This window comes from Perissodus microlepis, chromosome 20, assembly GCF_051167445.1.
Source record: "Perissodus microlepis isolate ML-2025 ecotype Zambia chromosome 20, ASM5116744v1, whole genome shotgun sequence".
Taxonomy (NCBI): Eukaryota; Metazoa; Chordata; class Actinopteri; order Cichliformes; family Cichlidae; genus Perissodus; species Perissodus microlepis.
Window position 1 is genome coordinate 15,742,523 of NC_140480.1, and position 17,709 is coordinate 15,760,231.

At 40.8% G+C, this 17,709-nt stretch overlaps 3 protein-coding genes across 4 annotated transcripts; 2 read left to right on the plus strand and 1 right to left on the minus strand.

Moving 5' to 3' along the window:
* Positions 1 to 1,001: 1,001 nt before the first annotated feature.
* Positions 1,002 to 4,262, plus strand: tnnc2.2 (troponin C2, fast skeletal type, tandem duplicate 2). The gene is made up of 6 exons (XM_084916650.1): positions 1,002 to 1,128; positions 1,990 to 2,041; positions 2,489 to 2,632; positions 2,918 to 3,032; positions 3,248 to 3,384; positions 3,764 to 4,262. The coding sequence occupies exons 1-6, from the start codon at positions 1,126 to 1,128 to the stop codon at positions 3,793 to 3,795; spliced, it is 483 nt and encodes a 160-aa protein (XP_084772776.1). The 5' UTR covers positions 1,002 to 1,125; the 3' UTR covers positions 3,796 to 4,262.
* Positions 4,263 to 5,120: 858 nt separating this feature from the next.
* On the minus strand, positions 5,121 to 5,908 carry taf13 (TATA-box binding protein associated factor 13). The gene is made up of 2 exons (XM_084916651.1): positions 5,798 to 5,908; positions 5,121 to 5,719 (listed from the first exon to the last, which is right to left on the minus strand). Exon 2 carries the CDS (start codon positions 5,714 to 5,716, stop codon positions 5,342 to 5,344), a length of 375 nt encoding a protein of 124 aa, XP_084772777.1. The 5' UTR covers positions 5,717 to 5,719; positions 5,798 to 5,908; the 3' UTR covers positions 5,121 to 5,341.
* A 1,142-nt stretch (positions 5,909 to 7,050) lies between these two features.
* On the plus strand, positions 7,051 to 16,467 carry LOC146364315 (solute carrier family 35 member H1-like). Of its 2 annotated transcripts, XM_084916646.1 has the most exons (9): positions 7,051 to 7,161; positions 7,353 to 7,503; positions 8,094 to 8,157; positions 8,268 to 8,340; positions 8,975 to 9,143; positions 9,646 to 9,729; positions 13,969 to 14,144; positions 14,657 to 14,786; positions 15,162 to 16,467. In XM_084916646.1, the coding sequence occupies exons 1-9, from the start codon at positions 7,051 to 7,053 to the stop codon at positions 15,302 to 15,304; spliced, it is 1,101 nt and encodes a 366-aa protein (XP_084772772.1). In that variant the 3' UTR covers positions 15,305 to 16,467. The 2 variants fall into 2 exon arrangements, with proteins under 2 accessions (XP_084772772.1, XP_084772773.1); XM_084916647.1 differs by lacking the exons at positions 13,969 to 14,144; positions 14,657 to 14,786; positions 15,162 to 16,467 and adding an exon at positions 9,855 to 13,962.
* The last annotated feature ends 1,242 nt before the right edge of the window (positions 16,468 to 17,709 follow it).

The following is a 17,709-nucleotide window of genomic DNA, read 5'->3' on the forward strand; positions in this document are numbered from 1 at the left end:
TGTTCATGAAGTAGTCTTCCAGCACAAGAAGTCAATAACCCTCAGATTATAGCCCCAAGCATGAGATGCAAACCCAGGAATCAAAGGCTTGAGCTGGACATTCACAGAGCGGATGAGTTAAATCTCCCCTTGCAATGTGCAGCTCTGCCTCTGGAGTATATAGTCTGCAAGCCCCCACCACCACCACCTCTCAAAAGCACCTCCCACCTCCTTCTCTTCAGGTCTGCTCCTCTTCTCAGTATCCTGTCCTCCCTTCTGGTCTCTTACCTTGGGTCCCTCCCTTGGGAACTGCACACCATATAAGGAGCAGCTGGTTGTGTTTAATAAGTTAAGTAGCAGCAGGGTCTGAAATCTGCCGGCTATTCAGGGCACCTCTAAGGAGGGGTTAGAGGTCTGGTCTCACAGCATTTTCCTCTTGGTTTAGAGTTTCCCATCCAGATTGAATCTCCATCACCACAAAACCCAAAGCTTACTCACTAATCTTTGGCTCCCCCTTGTTGTTTTCTGTTTTGTATTTACAAGGCGAAATAGAAATCAACAGTACACTGACATGCATGCACTGATGTGAGCCAGATTTGTGTTTGTATTTTATTATTTCGAAGGGAGGGTGGGCATCTTGTTTTAGGATCTCACTACTGAGAGTTGCAACGGGGCCTTTTCTAAGAAGTATGGTGCTTTTTGATTTATTTTATAGAAAAATTCTGTATTTTCAGTTTTCTTTCTCTCTGGTTTTCCAGAAGGAATTATTTTAAAGTAAGCTGGGTTCCTTCTCATATCCAACATCTGAGGACAATCTCAGTGTGACGCTTTCATGCATTTCCCCCACAAACTTTGAAAATGTATCCTTTACTTCTTTAGCATACTTAGAACCACAACTTCAATAAAGTGGAGCGTTCACCTCGAAAGTGTGATTGGCTTGCCCTGGCCCCAGAACCCTAAAAGTTCAGGATACTAAATCTGGAGGCCTGTGAGAGGCAGGGGGCGGGACCTCCTTGTCCCGTTTAAAGTGTCTCTGAACCATCACTTGATGTCTAGTCTCTCTGTTGGGGTGCACACGGATTGACCACTCCTTTGGGCTTTTCTTTTATCCTTGGATATTTGGGGGGGAAAAGCTAATCCACAAACATGGTAAGACCAATCAGTTGTGCAAATGACCAGTTCAGCTATCGGCTGATTTCATTAGAGAGTGAGCAATAAAGGAATAAAGGCATGTGAATGTGTAAAAATCATTAGCTGAGTTTCTGAGAAGCATATTTCTTTCTGTTGGTGTTGTTCAGATATGTATATGTTGCTTTCCCCTAAAATAGTTTTTTTTTTCTTTCTAGTAATTCAGCATTTTTTTCCACGTAGTTTTTTTTCTCTGTTGGTTTTGAGTTAAATTGATATGAAATATACTCAAACTCATATTTTAGCCAGTTATCTGTTGTAAATAGACTACTTTTAATCCTTGTGGGAAGTTAACACTGGGTGTTGATGGGCAGGATGGGTGTCAGCTGGGAAGGTGCTGATTCTGCTTAGGCAACAAATTCCTCGGGATTGGATGTCTGCAGGCCTTATACAGCGAAGCTAATGTGTTGAGCCTGAAATAGCCGGACTAATTTTCATCAAGCTCAAGAATCCTTTCGAGATGCACCCATGTTATCGTGTGACTTGTGATAGCATGTTTCAGTATCATTATTACAACCATTAATCACTCTGTAAATATTACAGTCGCAAGTTTAAAATATCAATCCTGAATCTCTGAACTGTATCATCCCCACTGTGCGTAAAAATACTTTTACGCACAGTGGGGATGATCCGTGTAGTTTAGGGGTGGGGTGGGGTGGGGGGGGGGGGGGTTAGGTTGTTTAAAACGAATAGAAAATATGATAAAGAATTATTTTGCCACCGTGGTTGGCTAAAACAAGCAAGTTTAACTGGAACAATCAACTAAGCCTAAATGAAACATGTAATGAGTGAAGTGATGCACTGGACCCTGCTTTCTTCCAGACTGACGCGCAACAAGAGGCCCGCTCCTACCTGAGCGAGGACATGTTGGCTGGTGAGTACAGTACTAGTTGCTTAGCCTAAATAACGCCATTACAGTAAGCTATGAAATGAAACACGCGTGATACATGTTTTGAATTATACCACCCTTAAATGCAATCACACAATAAGCCAATCAGTTCTACTGCAGATCATTTTTTTCTACCAGCAAGAGCTCGTACAGCCTAAAGAGAATGCAGATCCACGGCGTGAAGCCAGATGGAGCAAACTGGTATGAAAGAAAAAACAAGAATAGCACAATGAGAATTATTCACAAAGAAGCGGACCTCGCAGTTTTTCAGTCGATAAAAGCAAACTGGGGTGCTATTTTAAAGGATAATGGTGTCCTATCGCGACGATTAATGCTCGGTGGAAAAGATCAATAAAGCAGAAAAGTACCAAACTGAGAAATGAGACCAGCTTGGAACAAACACACGCCTTCATTCAATTCTCGTTTCTCCAGAGTTCAAGGCCGCCTTTGACATGTTCGACACCGATGGTGGCGGTGATATCAGCACCAAGGAGTTGGGTACCGTGATGAGGATGCTGGGCCAGAACCCGACAAGAGAGGAGCTGGATGAGATCATCGAGGAGGTCGATGAGGACGGTGAGAAACGAGAAATGTAGTTTATGCCTGATGGCGACACAGCAGACCAGCTGTGCGCCGTAAGTGTTTTTACACACAGGGACACTTTATGGTAATTCAGTAATTAGCCGGAGAGGTGGTGGTACTTCTAAACACCCCGTCAACATGACATTTTTACTGCACTAACAAATTCTGGGTTGTTCTATTGAAGTCCCGGTGTTTCCATGCGTAAAACGGTCAACAAAGTTATCACGACAATGGGTTGATCTGATGCGTATCAATCACGTGGCTCCACTAAACCCTCAGGTAGCGGCACCATCGACTTCGAGGAGTTCTTGGTCATGATGGTGAGACTGATGAAGGAGGATCAGGCCGGAAAGAGCGAGGAAGAGTTGGCAGACTGCTTCCGTGTGTTTGACAAGTACGCTCGCGCTCACACTGTTTACACTAATCGTTTGTGTGTGTGTGTGTGTGTGTGTGTGTGTGTGTGTGTGTGTGTGTGTGTGTGTGTGTGTGTGTGTGTGTGTGTGTGTGTGTGTGTGTGTGTGAGCGTTTTGTTTTGGGTTTTTTTTTTTGTTGCTACATCACCTTTAGTCGACCTTTACATTCACGCACATTTTGTTGTCGTGTGCGCAGGAACGGCGACGGTTACATCGACAGAGAAGAGTTTGCCCTTATCATCCGCAGCACCGGCGAAGCCATCTCAGAGGAGGAGATCGATGAGCTGCTGAAGGATGGAGACAAGAACAGCGACGGCATGCTGGACTTTGACGGTATGTGTCAAATGAAAATGATGAAGCTGTCAGCTCACTTATTATTGAACCTTGAGGAGTCTCTATGAAGGAGGTAGAGAGTGCATGAGGGGGGGAAATCCTGTTTATTAAGAGGCTGCAGCTTTGCTAGAGTACCAATAAGCTGTATCAGTCTTGTTCTATGGCATATCAGGTTTTACAGTCAGACTTTAGGGACCATATTGTTGCCTACTAGGCTGTGTTGTACAGTTCCTACACTCCTGTCATCATCTTAAAATCAAATTACACCTCGGCTTCCTGCTTGAGCTGAAACTACTACCTGTTCCTTTACAGTTTATTCAAGTAAATAAAGAAATGGATGTAAAATGTAATGCTGTCCAATTTCTCTTTTCTTTATCAGAATTCCTCAAGATGATGGAGAATGTGCAGTAGAACAAGAAAGACTCATGGACATTCCTCCACCCTTCTGTGAACCCCCATTCTGACCCACTCCCTCCTTCTTCCTCTTGTCCACCTGGTTCACTGCCTTTCTTCTCCATCCTTATAGAAGTCCTCAACAGACAGCTAGAGCACCCAGTGGGGGGTCACTGGCTGGGTAACATCTTTTCCCTGGCTCGCTTGTAAATGCAGACATCCCCTAGATGCCATGCTGACACCCAGCCCTGTAACAGGACAGCAAGGCTGCAACGGGGTTTTTTTTCACTGCACACAGCTTTTGCAGTACGCATGGCATGTCGTGTCATCAGTGACCCCCTCCCCCTCTCTGCTGGTAAAGCTCTGATCTAGATGTAGTCTAGATAGACGGGCAGCCTGTTACCTGCTGCTTAGACCAATTAATTCAACCACTTCACTGTACAAAGAAGTAATTTGCTTAAAATAAATGAACTAACACATGCTCACTTGTAGTTGGTCTGTCATATTTATGGTCTGTGTAATAATTTTGTTTTGAGGAATATTAATAAAATCTGTTTCTTTTCCTCTTTTTGTCCGTTTTGTTCCAACCACAGCCAGTTTTCCTTTTAAAATAACCAAAAGCCTCGACTGAGGTCAGAATTATTTGGACATTACGGACAGTCGCAAAACCTCAGTTCATCACGTATGTGGGCACAGATGAGGTCGGCATCATGTCTAGTATGCCTGGCTGTGTTGATAAAGTTTAATTGCGGGTTGCAAACTGTCTGCTTTGACAAATATTTGACACTTTTCTATAAAAAAAATCTGGAACACTCCTATTTTTGAATACCAGCAACTTGCTCCAGAAAACTTGGGACTGGAACATGTTTCCCTCTGTGTGTGTTTGGGAGATGATGACACCAGCTGGTGTAGTTTTACAAGGCAAATTGGCTTTTTTTTTTGGTTTGTTTTTCATTCGTGCTTGACATAGGATTTCAGCTGCTCAGCGGTTTGTGGCTTAATTTACTGTATTGTGTTTTTTGTTTCATTACCACAGCGTGTCCAGAAGGGGGACATGAAGAGCAACCCTCCTTGTGTAATGTCATTTACACAACCTGAATCTAGAGCCTTTTCTTTAGATATTTCACATACATTTGAGGATTCAATCTGTGGGTTTAAGTTAAATACTTAATTTTTCTTTACTTATTCAAAATAAAATCATGCTTAAATTCTTGTGCAGATCCACTCTTCACGTATCAGATTGGTAACACAGCACAATGCTGTGCTTTAAAACAAAAGTGTTATGTTTTCTAGTTCTGGTGCTTAAAAAAAAAGTTGTTTGTGCACAAGAGATGAGGACCTGGTCATTTTAAAACTATTGGCAAGTTGCTTTATTTTACATAACCAAAAAGTCTGAAATCAAGCATATACACTGTGAAATTCGTTCTTATTGTTATACTGTCTATAAACACACACATGACGCAAACATGCAGTCTGAAGACTGAATGAACTCACGAGCAAACGAACAGTAAAATTAATAGAAACAGAGGTCATGGGAGGAATAACAACCAGTCCCGTTGTGAGTTTAAGAGCCATAATTTGCTTCATCAAAAGCTTTCCGAGCTCTCTTCAGCTCCTCGTTCATGGTCAGCAGATCTTTGACTCTAGCAAACTTCCTGGGATCTTTGCGAATGAGGAAAACGATGTCCTCCACCTGGACGCGACCCTGGCGCCCGATAGACATGGCCTTGTGGGTCATTTCCGTGATAAACTCGATCACCAGATCCTCCAGAATATCTACAGACTCCGTGTAAGGGTTCTGATCATCTCCAAATCCGTACATCATGCACCGGAGCTCCTTGGAGAAGAGTCTCTTTCTCTTGCCGTAGCCGACATCCACCCCGCCGGAGCCGTCCTCCAACTCTTCGTCGAAGCCAGGCTCGTCCTCCTCCTCCGCCATTTGCTGAAAAACACCCACAAGCGTTATTCAAACCTCAACATTAGCTGCTCATTGTTAAATACGCGTTAGCATTAACCTTACCTTGTGCTTGTTCACGACTGTCTCACAACAACAGCTTGTTAAGTGCGCCGACTTCCGCTTTTGTTTCCTTGACTGAGGAAGTGGTGGTTTGGAGAGGAAGCAGACAGGGCTAGAAATCGCAGATACTCCCCCTTGTGGCCATCTCTCGCCAGTGTTTAAATTTACTCGTGTTATTCGTCAGTATAGCCAACACAGCTTGACGGTGAGTTTTCTTTAAAGCACGATCTGTTTGATTGTATCGGAAGACCAAACTTAATTTCATATTGCCGGGTGTATGCGGGAATCACCGACACGTAGCTTGCTTAGAATGTAAAAAGCTACATTCACGTGTGTTTAAGCTAAGCCAATTTCATTTGGTATTATTTTAGCTAAACCTTAGACCTAGACAAACTATGCACAATGGGCGATGGCAAGTTGGTGGTGTGAGTGGAAACAGGAGCACTGTTCAAGTGGCTGATCGAAGAACAACACCTCACAGCATTCGTGGAAAGAAATGGATCTCGGTGCTTGAACAGAGGGCTCAGATTCCAAGTAAACACTTGAGAGCCTTACCGCGGGGGCTCAGCACGTGCTCATTGCCGTGAGTAAGTGACACGTCCCCGTGGATCTTGCTGTGGACTCCTGCCCTGCCAAGTGATGTTCAAAGCTTATCTCAGTCAACCGGATTGAGTATTATAGCTAATTACTGGCCTGATAATGTTAACAAGTCAATATAGATGCTAAATGACAGGCTAATGTTAGCTAATGAACTATAAGGCAAGTTAACAAAGACGCCAGTTTGACCTATAAAACGTAGCAGCTATCCAGTGAGCCTTCCTCTCGCAGTCACTGTTGGAGCACTGTTGCTGGTGAGTTCGTCTGCTGGGGCTGTCTGATGTTCCTGTTGGTTAACGGACAGTTTTTAAGATTAGCACAACATTGTTACCAGCTGTTTATCCGCTAGCAGAACCAGTTAAGAAAATGCTAGTAGCTGATAACGTTTAATTTGAGCTAAAATGAATGTTGCCGTTATGCTAACATTGTATCAAATAGATTTCGCTTAAATTCTGTCTGAGCGCCTGTTCCACTAACTAGCATTAATATGCACAAACGCAGTCCTGCTCTAACCTTGCTTTTCTTCTCTGCGGTGTTTCTGCTCCTTTTCTGCTGTAAAAAGGTCTGGTATGGCTGTTCGGGGAGGATGTGGGTTCCGGTCGGAGATGGCCCCTCTGCAGTAGCTGTGTGTTGTGGACAGCTGGTCCTGGCAGTCCCGTATGGCGTGCCCAGTCCAGTTCCTGTGCAGGGGGCTGCGCACTGTTGGATTAGTTCTTCTCTACTATGTCTTCTCTATAGGCATCACATTCTATAACAAATGGCTAATGAAGGTGAGTAAAGAAGCTCATACAGCCATGTCAGTTTCCTATAACATGCTTGGTTGTATTAAAGGTGATTAATGAAAATAAGCACCTGAGGACGCTCTGCTTTGCTTGTCTGGGGATCTCCTGGATCCTGAGAAAGAGACTTACACTGACTAGGCCATCCTAGATGACCCCAACTGTTTCTCTCCCTTTCTTAGGGCTTCCATTACCCCCTCTTCATGACTTTAGTTCACCTCACCATCATCTTCTGTCTGTCAGCTCTGACACGACAGGCTGTGCAGTGGTGGACAGGGAAACCTCGCGTTACTCTGAGGTGGAAAGAGTACCTCAGAAAAGTAGCACCCACAGGTGAGTTTTATCTTGAGTCTGGAGACTGGTGATTTACACGGGGGGCAGTCGCCTCTTATCGGGTTCACCGATTGACTAAGCTCTGTGGAATGCTTCGTCTAAAGTCCACGTGGAGAAAATAAATACAACAACCCCGACGAGAATGATGAAGATATTTAAAAGCAAGTGCATTAAATGAACCGTTCCAAACCGGTTTTGCCTTGTATAAACGAAAATTCTGCACAAACTTAAGTTGTAATAAGATTAGTTTAAAAGAGTCAGAAGGAAAAGGTGAATCAAAGACTAAGAAAAGCAAAAATCCAGAGAAATTAAATCAAAAGTAATTAATATTTTGTTCTGTTGTACTGTATACACTAAAACGACATCAAGGTGATTTTAATATGTGAATAAAGGGCAGTGGAATTGATTATATACATACATGTTGTTGTTGTTGTTGTTGTTGGGTTTCTTGTTGTTTTTTTAGTGAGTATTTGTGCTCCAAATACGTTTAGTCACTCTAAATGCACTGAAATGAGTGGTTTTAACTGTGTTTAAGTTTTAAAATGAACCTGTCATCCTGTACTCCTAAGTTCTGTCCTTCTTACCTGCAGCCATCGCAACAGCGCTGGATATTGGACTTTCCAATTGGAGCTTCCTCTTCATCACCATTAGCCTGTAAGTTTTGGATGTTTTTACTAGAAGTTCATGTGTGTCAGTATTTTATCTTAACCAGTCATTGTATGGTTCTTTACATATTCTACAACTTTTATTTTGTGTCATTCAAGGTATACCATGACCAAGTCCTCAGCAGTGCTTTTTATCCTGTTTTTCTCTCTGGTCTTTAAACTAGAGGAGCCGGTGAGTGTACCGATCACATGACACTGACAGCAGTGCTAACAGTGCAGTTTTGTCTTCACTTTAATGTCACCCAGACACAACTGGAGAATTAAGCATGCTTCTTACACAGGCAAAATGATGCAAGAGGCAATTCTTTTAGTCTGTTTTCTCGATTGTGGTGCAATGCACAAAGCAGACATCCAGCAACGTTCACAAAGTGCACTGTGGCTGTAGCAGAACATGAGAACTTTCTAATCTGAAAAAAGTCCTGCACCTGCACAAATTTACAACCGGTTCGGTTATAAATTTGCCAATTTTTCTTAATGGTGTCATAGCTTAAAGATTTAATTCTGTCCACCTTTAGCACCAAATCACCACAGTCAGTCACAGCGCTTTGAGGCGTTTGAGCTCTCACTGTGGTATTGTATCACTTCCTGTTACAGAGCACAGTGGTGTTTTTGTGTAGCTTGATGGGGGTTTCATCACATGAGCAGTAATGAGCAATCATTACCTCTCGTCTACTCTCTCCTCTAGTTTGTGCTTTGTTCTGTTCTTCTTTTATCCGTCATCCTCTACTTTCTTTCTTCTTCTGTTTCCTGTGCAATTTTGACTTGAAACTGCTGCGTGTCGTTGTCTTTTCTCCCTTTTAATCCAGAACCCGTTTCTGATCCTGGTGGTCCTATTGATCTCCTGCGGTCTCTTTATGTTTACCTTTGAGTCGACCCAGTTTAACCTGGAAGGCTTTATTCTGGTGCTCCTAGCATCCTTCATAGGGGGGATTCGATGGACCCTCACTCAGGTCCTCACGCAGAAAGCAGAGCTGGGTAAGTGTTCAGTCACTGGAGTGACAGCTTCCAAAGAGGTTAAAAAGCCTATAACCTGGATCTACACCAATGAATTTTGGGCTGTGGCTTTCACCAGGTATACAGTAAAACATGATACACACGCCATTTCAAAGAGGATTGGTGTGAAATACAAAAAAAAAGAAAACAACTATCATAGAGACCTAAAATAGCTTGTTATGTCGTTTCAACCTAGCCGTTATCCTTGAATGGTCTACAACAAGTTAACAAGATCCACCAATGATGACTCTAATGCAGGTTTTGATACAACATTAACAGCAGGTGAAGTGGGGTTGTTGCTTCTCACTGTCTTTCCTCTGAGTTTATACAGCAACATCTATCCATAAGTATTTACAAAGTAAACACATTGAAGCCCAACAGCAGTAACTTTAACTATATGCCAGGCTTGTAAAGCACTGATTTAAAACTCAGCTGGGACACAGTTCCCTGCATTTTTCATCTTTTTCATATCGCACTGTTTTAGGCCTTCAAAACCCAATAGATGCCATGTACCACCTCCAACCTCTCATGTTCCTTGGGCTCTTTCCTCTCTTCCTGTTTAATGAAGGTGAGTAAAGACATAAGTTCATTTTCTTTCATGTTTTGTCGCTGCATTAAATTAAGCTCTGTAGCCCCTAATTCTTTTTTCTTTTTTTTTTAACTTTTTATTTTGTACTTTTTCCAAATTTATAGTACATGCAAACAAAAATATGAATAAGGAACACAAAGGGAATAAAGGACACCTAATCTGTGGAAGAGAAAAAAAAACAAGGAGGAGAGGTCCCTGCCTTATGGGGCTGAGTGAGTCTTATAGGTTATCCATTTTGTCCACTGTTTTCGGTGTTTGTCAGATTTCAGTGTCAAAGTGTAGGTCATTTTCTCCATTATATATATATATATGTCCTCGATTACATCAGTCCATTCTTCCATTCACTTTTAAGCCAGTTTTTTGTTATTACCTTTTTGCTTGACAACAACATAATTTTAAAGTAAGTAACGCTCCTCCTTTGTTACATTTTCCCATATTCCAAAATACTCGTGCCTCACACGGCACGTCATACCCCAGCACTTTCTTCATTGTTACTGCAATGCTTTCCCAGTAAGGTTTTATATTTTTACACTTCCAAAACACATGAGAATGATTGGCGTCCCAGTCTCCACATAATCTCCAGCACCGTTGGGGTGTTTTCAGCTGCTTGCTTTTGATATAAGGAGTAATAAAGAACCTAATCACATTTTTCCAGCCATATTCTCTCCAACGTGTAGAGCTGGTGGAATTATGCTGTGTGAGACATACGGATCGCCAGTCATCCTCTGACAACTCAAGATGTAATTCAGATTCCTACTTTTGTTTGATATATAATGTTTCATTCCTATTCAAATTTTGCAGACCATTATATAATTTCGATAAAATTCTTGATGGAGGATTTTTATATGCACCTGTTATTATTTCTATTATATGGCTTCCTTCTCTCAAGAGCTTCTTCCTAATTTCTGTATTGTAAAAATGTCTTAATTGAAAATGCCTAAATAAATCTGATTTATTCAGTCCAAACTGTCTCTGTAGATTCTCGAAGGATTTGAATGTTTTCCCGTCTATTAATGTGCACATTGCTGTAATTCCTTTATTGACCCATCTTAAAAATGTACTATCCCATTGTCCACTTTGGAATTTTCGAGAATATGCAGGCCAAATCAGCAATTTACAGTCTTCTATAATTCTATATTTCTTCACTATAATCCACCAGAGTTTAATAGTGAATTCAGTAATGAGATTTGTGTTCGTAGACTGGATAGTTTCTTCTCCCAATCTTGCTTGTGGATGACATGATGAGCAATAATTTATCTCCATATGCTTCCATTTTGAGGTGTAATCCGGTGAACACCAGTAAACAATATTCCTTGAAATTCGGGAGGGCAAGTTCTCCTTTTTCTTTTCTTAATTGGAGTATTTTAAACTTATTCTTGGCTTTGTCCCTTTCCAAATAAATCTACTAACTAATTTATCCCATCTACCAAATTGTGCATCTGGTATATGGACTGGCAGTGAAGTGAATAGATACAGTAGTCGAGGAAGCACATTCATTTTTATTACCTCTATTCTTGAGCTAAGGTCCATGACAAGTGGAGCCCATTTAATCAAATCTTTTTGGATTGTATTACTAATCTTTACATAATTTGCCTCGTATAGTGTACTTATTTCGCTAGTTAGATAGACACCTAAATATTTGATCTTATTTGAGTCCCATTTTAATTTATATTCGTTTTGAATTGAATCTTTGGGGAAATAATTCAGACAAAGTACTTGAGTCTTTACGATATTTAGTTTATACCCTGAATTTTTTCCAAAATATTTTAATGCTTTAATCAATCGAGGAAAGGTCGTGTCAGGATCCTGTAGGTATATAATTATATCATCAGCAAAGAGACCCATTCGTTTTTCAATTTTAGAAACTAAAACCCCTTTTTAAGTCTGCACTTTGCCGTATATACTGAGCCAAAGGCTCGATATACAGAGCAAAAAGGGCTGGACTCAGGCAGCAACCCTGCCTGGTTCCTCTGAAGAGCTCAAAACTGTCTGTCAGGTCCCCTCTAGCCAATGGCCTGTGGTGCAAGGATTGTATACACTCAATGAAGATACTGTTAAGGCCCATTCTTTTCAAAACAGCAAAAAGAAATATCCAAGAGACTCTATCAAAGGCCTTTTCAGCATCTAAGCTCACTAAGGCTGTTGGAATTTTCTCTTTATTAACTTCGTTAATTATATGCAATGTGCGTCGTATATTATCTTGTGTCTGTCGCCCCTTAATGAACCCTGTCTGGTCTTCATCCACCAGATCTGGGAGAAACAGCTCTAAGCGTCTTGTGATTATGGATGTAAATAATTTATAATCCACATTTAAGATAGAGATTGGGTGATTAGAATCACAGTTTTCCTTGTTTTTACCTTCTTTTGGTAAGACTGATATAATGGCCTCTTTCCAAGAGGGTGGAATTTTAGCGTGTTTTAATGTCCAGTTAAAAGAATCTATCAAAATAGGAGCCAAGTCCTCTTTAAAAGTCTTATACCACTCATTGGGATACCCATCACTCCCTGGACTTTTATTAGATTCCAATCTCCTTATTGCCTTATCCAGTTATCCAAGTACTCTTCAATTTCTTGTCCGTTTTTCTGGTCGGGTTGATTATACGATGTTTTATAGTATTTTTGAAAGGCATTTTTTTTTATCTGTGTTGGTTCATATAGTAGTTCCTCGGTGTTTGGATCTCTAATCTTATTAACTGCATTACTTATTTGTATTGATTTTAACCGTTTAACCAATATTTTGGTTGCTTTGGAACCAGACTCATAAAATGTTTGTTTTGTGAATCTCAGTTTCTTTTCTATTTCCTCCATAGACAGATCGCTTAGTTGTTTTCTTACATCTTTAATGCTTTCAGCAAAGTCGGCACTCAAATCTGTGTGCTGTGTTTTTTTCTAAATCCCTTAATCGTTGTTCTAATTTGAATTGTGTGAGCTTTTGTAGCCCCTAATTATGGCATTTCAAGTCTTTTGAAAACCTTTACAGACCCCACTGTCCAGTGTGATGGTCATAAGAAACTGATTATGTGTCAACACGGTGCCTATTCTGACACCCACACCTCATTTACATGTAAATAGGCAATAGCTCACATGTGTAATAGATTAGCAGTAGTTTCTCAGGGGTTCAGCTCAGCTGCAGAAAGTGGAGGATTATCAAAGCCCTGTAGCAGGTGCTTGATTAATGGGCACCCACAGTGTTTCTTTTCCTTCTGCTACTGGACTCTGTGGCAGGCCCAAGAACCAAAGTATGAAAAGTTATGAAATTTAGAACACAGCCCTGATTGGTTTCAGCACAATACAACGGCCAGTGTGTTGAAATTGCAAATATGCTCTAGCACCCTATGAGCTCTTCTCATTTCTCTGCTTTGGGCTCCCTTGTAACGTCTCTCCTCTGTACTCCCACCTGTACATCAGTTGCAGTGCAGAGTCTTGAAGTCCGTCTCAATTCCTAAAACGTATGACATAATAAACAAAGGCAGAGATCCATGCGTCACATTGTGCCACACCGTGAATGTAATTAAAAGCAAAAAACTGGTCCAGTAATGTAGCCACAGTTCTTTTCACCGACACTGCTTTAAAGGCTGCAAGAATCTCGCATTTTGTTAAACTCCTGTTTCCTCGTCTTCTCTCTCCTCGCGGTTCATCCTGGCCTGGCAGATCAGAGATGACATGGGAGTGAGACGATGGGGCACAGGAACAAGAACAAACAAGTGTGTGGGACAAGTATGCATTTGTGGACGTTGGAGTGGAAGGGGATTGTTTGAGGTGTGGTCCAGCTGCCTTCACTTCAGATAAATGATATCCCAAATTCTCTATAATTTATGAAATGGAATTTACGAGAAGTGGTCTCACTGTTCTTAAGGGCAGCCTTACTGAGGGGACTCACATGAGCACATCAGTCCAGATGTAGCTCAGTGACAGAGGGCCTCTGCTTTTGTGCCACAGTCAAGCACGTAACATGGCACACCAGAGCTGTAATCTACAAATAAAACACTGCTGATTCAAGCAGAAGTGGCAGTGTGGTTCACCACACGCCTCTCATTAGAAGAACAAAAAGGAACTCCTTTATAAAATCTCTACAAGATATTGGACTTTCAAAAGACATGAGTGGGCAAGCCCTATAAGCAGTCCGTGGAAAACTATTGTAACTGCGTAATTGCCGAGCTACCTGGAGTGCTGCCACTCCTAAAAAATCTGTCCTGATTCTTTCCTCTGTGCCTGCAGGGCTGAGCCTCAGCACCTCAGAGAAGTTATTCCGGGTGACGGAGCTCTCGCCTCTCCTGTATTCCCTCTTCACGTTAAGCATTGGCGGCTCACTGGCCTTTGGTTTGGGCTTCTCTGAGTTCCTGCTGGTCTCCCGAACCTCCAGCCTCACCTTATCCATATCAGGGATCTTTAAGGTAATTACTTACTTTCTGTGTTGTCAACATCCTTTTTCACCTCCAGCTGGTGGATGGCTGCCACTAGAAGTGCCTTGAGGTGACTGTTGTTGTGAATTGGTGCTATATCAATAGAATTGAATTAGATTGGTGAAGCCAAAGAAAGTCTGTCTGCAATACCAGAGCCATAGCTGAGTTTAATATGGGAGGTTGCGGTTCTTTTGGTGCTTACTGTGAGCTACTAAAGCAGTTATGTGTAATCTTTGTGGATGTTCTGACAGACCAGAGGGTTCACTAGGGCTTTGGATGTAAGCATATAACAACATCTTTATTATGAAAATCAACTTTATTGACTAAGTATGTCTACACATACATTGTTTTGTTGTTTGCTCTCAGTGTACTTACTTAGTGAAATTGTAAATATGTTCTAAAAATGTTATGTAATAAATAAGGGATTGTTACATGTGGACTTGGGTTTTTCAGAGCTGTCTAATGAAGTCTTCTCTGTTGTTCCTTGTGTTGATTTCCTGCAGGAAGTATGCACTCTGCTTTTAGCCGCTTTTCTGATGGGAGACAAAATGAGTATGCTCAACTGGCTGGGATTCGCTGTGTGTCTGTGTGGTATTTCATTACACGTGGGACTCAAGACATATTATTCTAAAAGTACGTTTTATTTATGTTTTCACCATATTTACTGCTCTACATCCTAAAAACATAAAAATACTCAAAGCATTTTTTTTTAATGGCATATAATATATTTTTATTTTCTACACAAAACCCATTGGTAAGCTCCCTTTTAGTAAAATCCAGAAATTTTGAATATGTAATTTTTTTTGTTTTAAGTTACATTTCTGGGTGAGACTGTGTCATTATTCACCGAACAGTCTGTTCTCCGATTTCTAGTTTACATATCACATTTTCTACATGTAATGTCACAGTTTTCTTCAGAATCCTTAAAAAGGAAAGAAAGGAAAGGAGGAAGGAGACTTTGCAGAGTGGTGACCATGCTGATTGTGTAAATTTTCTATCTTCCATCAGATAAGGGTCCTTCTTTAAGGCAGCTCAAGAGTAAGAGCCCAGAACTCGAGCTGCCGTTACTGCAGCGAAATGGGGATGAAAGTAAGGACTCGGCTACTGATGAATGTGATGATGAAGAAGAAGAAGAGATCACTCTACACTGACAGGACTTGGATACAGTCTCCATGCTGCACATTCCTTCCCTACTCTATTGTTAGATGGTTTGAACAGTGATGTCAGAGAAGTGTTTCCAGGTGTGGGACTCTTTTTATATTTTTTTGTTGTTTTTTTTGTCCCCACCACGAGTCACAGTCTGGCTCAGGGCCTCCTTATGGACTCTATATTTACATAGTACTTTAAACGTGGCACAGCTGATAACATTTTACCTTCAAAATGTAGCAGATGCATGCATGCATTAACAAAGAATGTGTGGAGAGCAAAGGAGTAAACTCCAGCTTTAACAGGATACTTTGGCACCTCAACTCTGGATCAGTTCTCTGTCAGCTCTGCAGTATTCACATATCGTTTCATATATTTGACAAATTATTATGGATAACTTATTTCATGGACAATTGCTGACGAGGCAGAGTGCAAACTTTAATATTTTAAGTTATTGATGGTAAAAATGGATTACTGTGCTTCCTTTGATTCCTATTTCTTTGGTTGGCTTTGTAATTAGATTTAGATAATATAATAGATGGCAGACGGATCATGAAAGACTGCAGGGCTTCAGTGAATTAAATCCTGAGGTTACTTTTTAGTTTAGTCAGTTAACTGCCATCAAAATTTCATTTTTAAAATTCCTTGTTTTGTGGTTTTTGAGGCTTGGGTTTTTTCCCCCAATCCCAAACTCAGAGATAATCAGATTCATTTTGCATTGCCTGAATCAGCTGTTTAATGCATGATGGCCTCTGTATGTCAGAGATTTCAATAATCATAAAGTACTAAACATTACAAAGACACAAGTCAGCTTTTACAGAGCTCAGATTGATGTCAGGACTTTTGCCTAAAATTCTAACTTTGCTAATGGAGTTAAAATATTCATTGATTGCATATTTTAATTTGTAGAGTTGAAGAGTGTTTATTGAATTGGACAATAATTGTCTACAGCCTTCTTGAGTCATAATTTGAGATGTCATAAATAGTGAAACTGACCTTTAATGTGCCTTATAAGCAGATGGAAGGAACAATTTTAATAACTGATGATGACTTTGTTAGAGTTTAAAGCCATTTCTAAATGTTTATTGTTTTTTTGTCATGATTTTCTTTAAATGCAGTGTTGTTTGAGTGTTATTTCAGAAAATAAACTAAAAATTGGTTTTCGTTACTTTTGATATTCCAGAGGTTTCTGTTAACGATCATGGAGATGTTTGCTCGATCCCAGATTTACGCTGTTGTAGGATTAATCCAAACCAGAGGCATAAAGACGTGCTGTGTGTGGTCACAGAAAAACTGAGTCATTCATTAGATGATGTGACCTGTGCACCACCTTAATCTCAACTTCATGGAGCCTGACCCCAGACTATGCAAGGTTACAGAGGCGAGACATGGAAACACCCTAAATCCAAGGAGATGGGACAAAATTAGTGAATTGGTGCTATTTCAGAGGCAGTTAGTGCACAATCACAAACTCTATGTCAGTACTTACTATGGACCTAATTGTACACTCACAAGTTACGAGTCTATGTTCATTGCAGTGCATCTGAATCTACACTTCACTGGTTCTGGAGTGTTGGTCGAATCTGAAAGTTAAAAAAACCACTGAAATCTAATATTTTTTCCTCTGTACTGCAAATGTATCATTTTGTGTGTGTGGGGGGGGGGCTCAGTTTTGGAGATCTTCTGTTGAATATAATGGAACCAGATTCCACTTGTGCTGCTCAAAGCCATAAGAATACATTTGAAAACTCCAGCAGTGATGTCTCTTCCCAGAAATCATAAACCACTTTCTGTTTCTGTATGCTATCTACCTTTGCTAAGCAAAACAAGTGTGCAGCTATCATTTATCACAGGTCATTTATATAAAGGTCGTTTATATACAGTTTATATTGTATGTCAGCTGAGGTCACAAGTGTTGCCATTACATTCAAGTTCAAGATGTTTATTGTTGATTCTTATTGAAAATCCATTTTTATAATTATTGAAATGATACAGTGTTACTATAGATTTCGAAATCTAAATTGTGTCCGTTGCGCTGCGCTGTAGTGAAACGACACAAGTAAACTCTTTGACTTCCAACCTGGGCGCTGGATACCGGACTAGACTCAAGAATAAAGTCGTGTTCCAACACATCTGTTGGAAATTATTAATGCACTAATTATTCATTGCACTAAGGGATGGGGATATAAGAGTGTACTCGCCGTTGATTAAGCGCACTGTGTGTTTAACTTTGCAATATGGCAGTCACAGTAGAGCACATGGTATTATATAGCAGAACTGTATGCGGCTCAAGCGGGGTAATATTTCACTGTACGTTACATAGGATAGCTCAAACGTATGGTTGTAGAAGTGTCTCCCACTGTGTGGAGGATTTTATAGCATTCTTCTGAGTGCCACGCCCATGCCGGAG

Excerpts from the sequence above, each read along its gene's own strand:
- LOC146364315 (XM_084916646.1), top strand. The coding sequence starts at position 7,051 with ATGGCGTGCCCAGTCCAGTTCCTGTGCAGGGGGCTGCGCACTGTTGGA. Across the intron at positions 7,504-8,093 it reads CAGAAAAGTAGCACCCACAG|CCATCGCAACAGCGCTGGAT; the intron begins GTGAGTTTTATC and ends TCTTACCTGCAG. Across the intron at positions 14,145-14,656 it reads CCATATCAGGGATCTTTAAG|GAAGTATGCACTCTGCTTTT; the intron begins GTAATTACTTAC and ends GATTTCCTGCAG.
- tnnc2.2 (XM_084916650.1), top strand. Across the intron at positions 2,042-2,488 it reads GAGCGAGGACATGTTGGCTG|AGTTCAAGGCCGCCTTTGAC; the intron begins GTGAGTACAGTA and ends TCGTTTCTCCAG. Across the intron at positions 3,033-3,247 it reads TGCTTCCGTGTGTTTGACAA|GAACGGCGACGGTTACATCG; the intron begins GTACGCTCGCGC and ends TCGTGTGCGCAG.
- taf13 (XM_084916651.1), bottom strand. The coding sequence starts at position 5,716 with ATGGCGGAGGAGGAGGACGAGCCTGGCTTCGACGAAGAGTTGGAGGAC.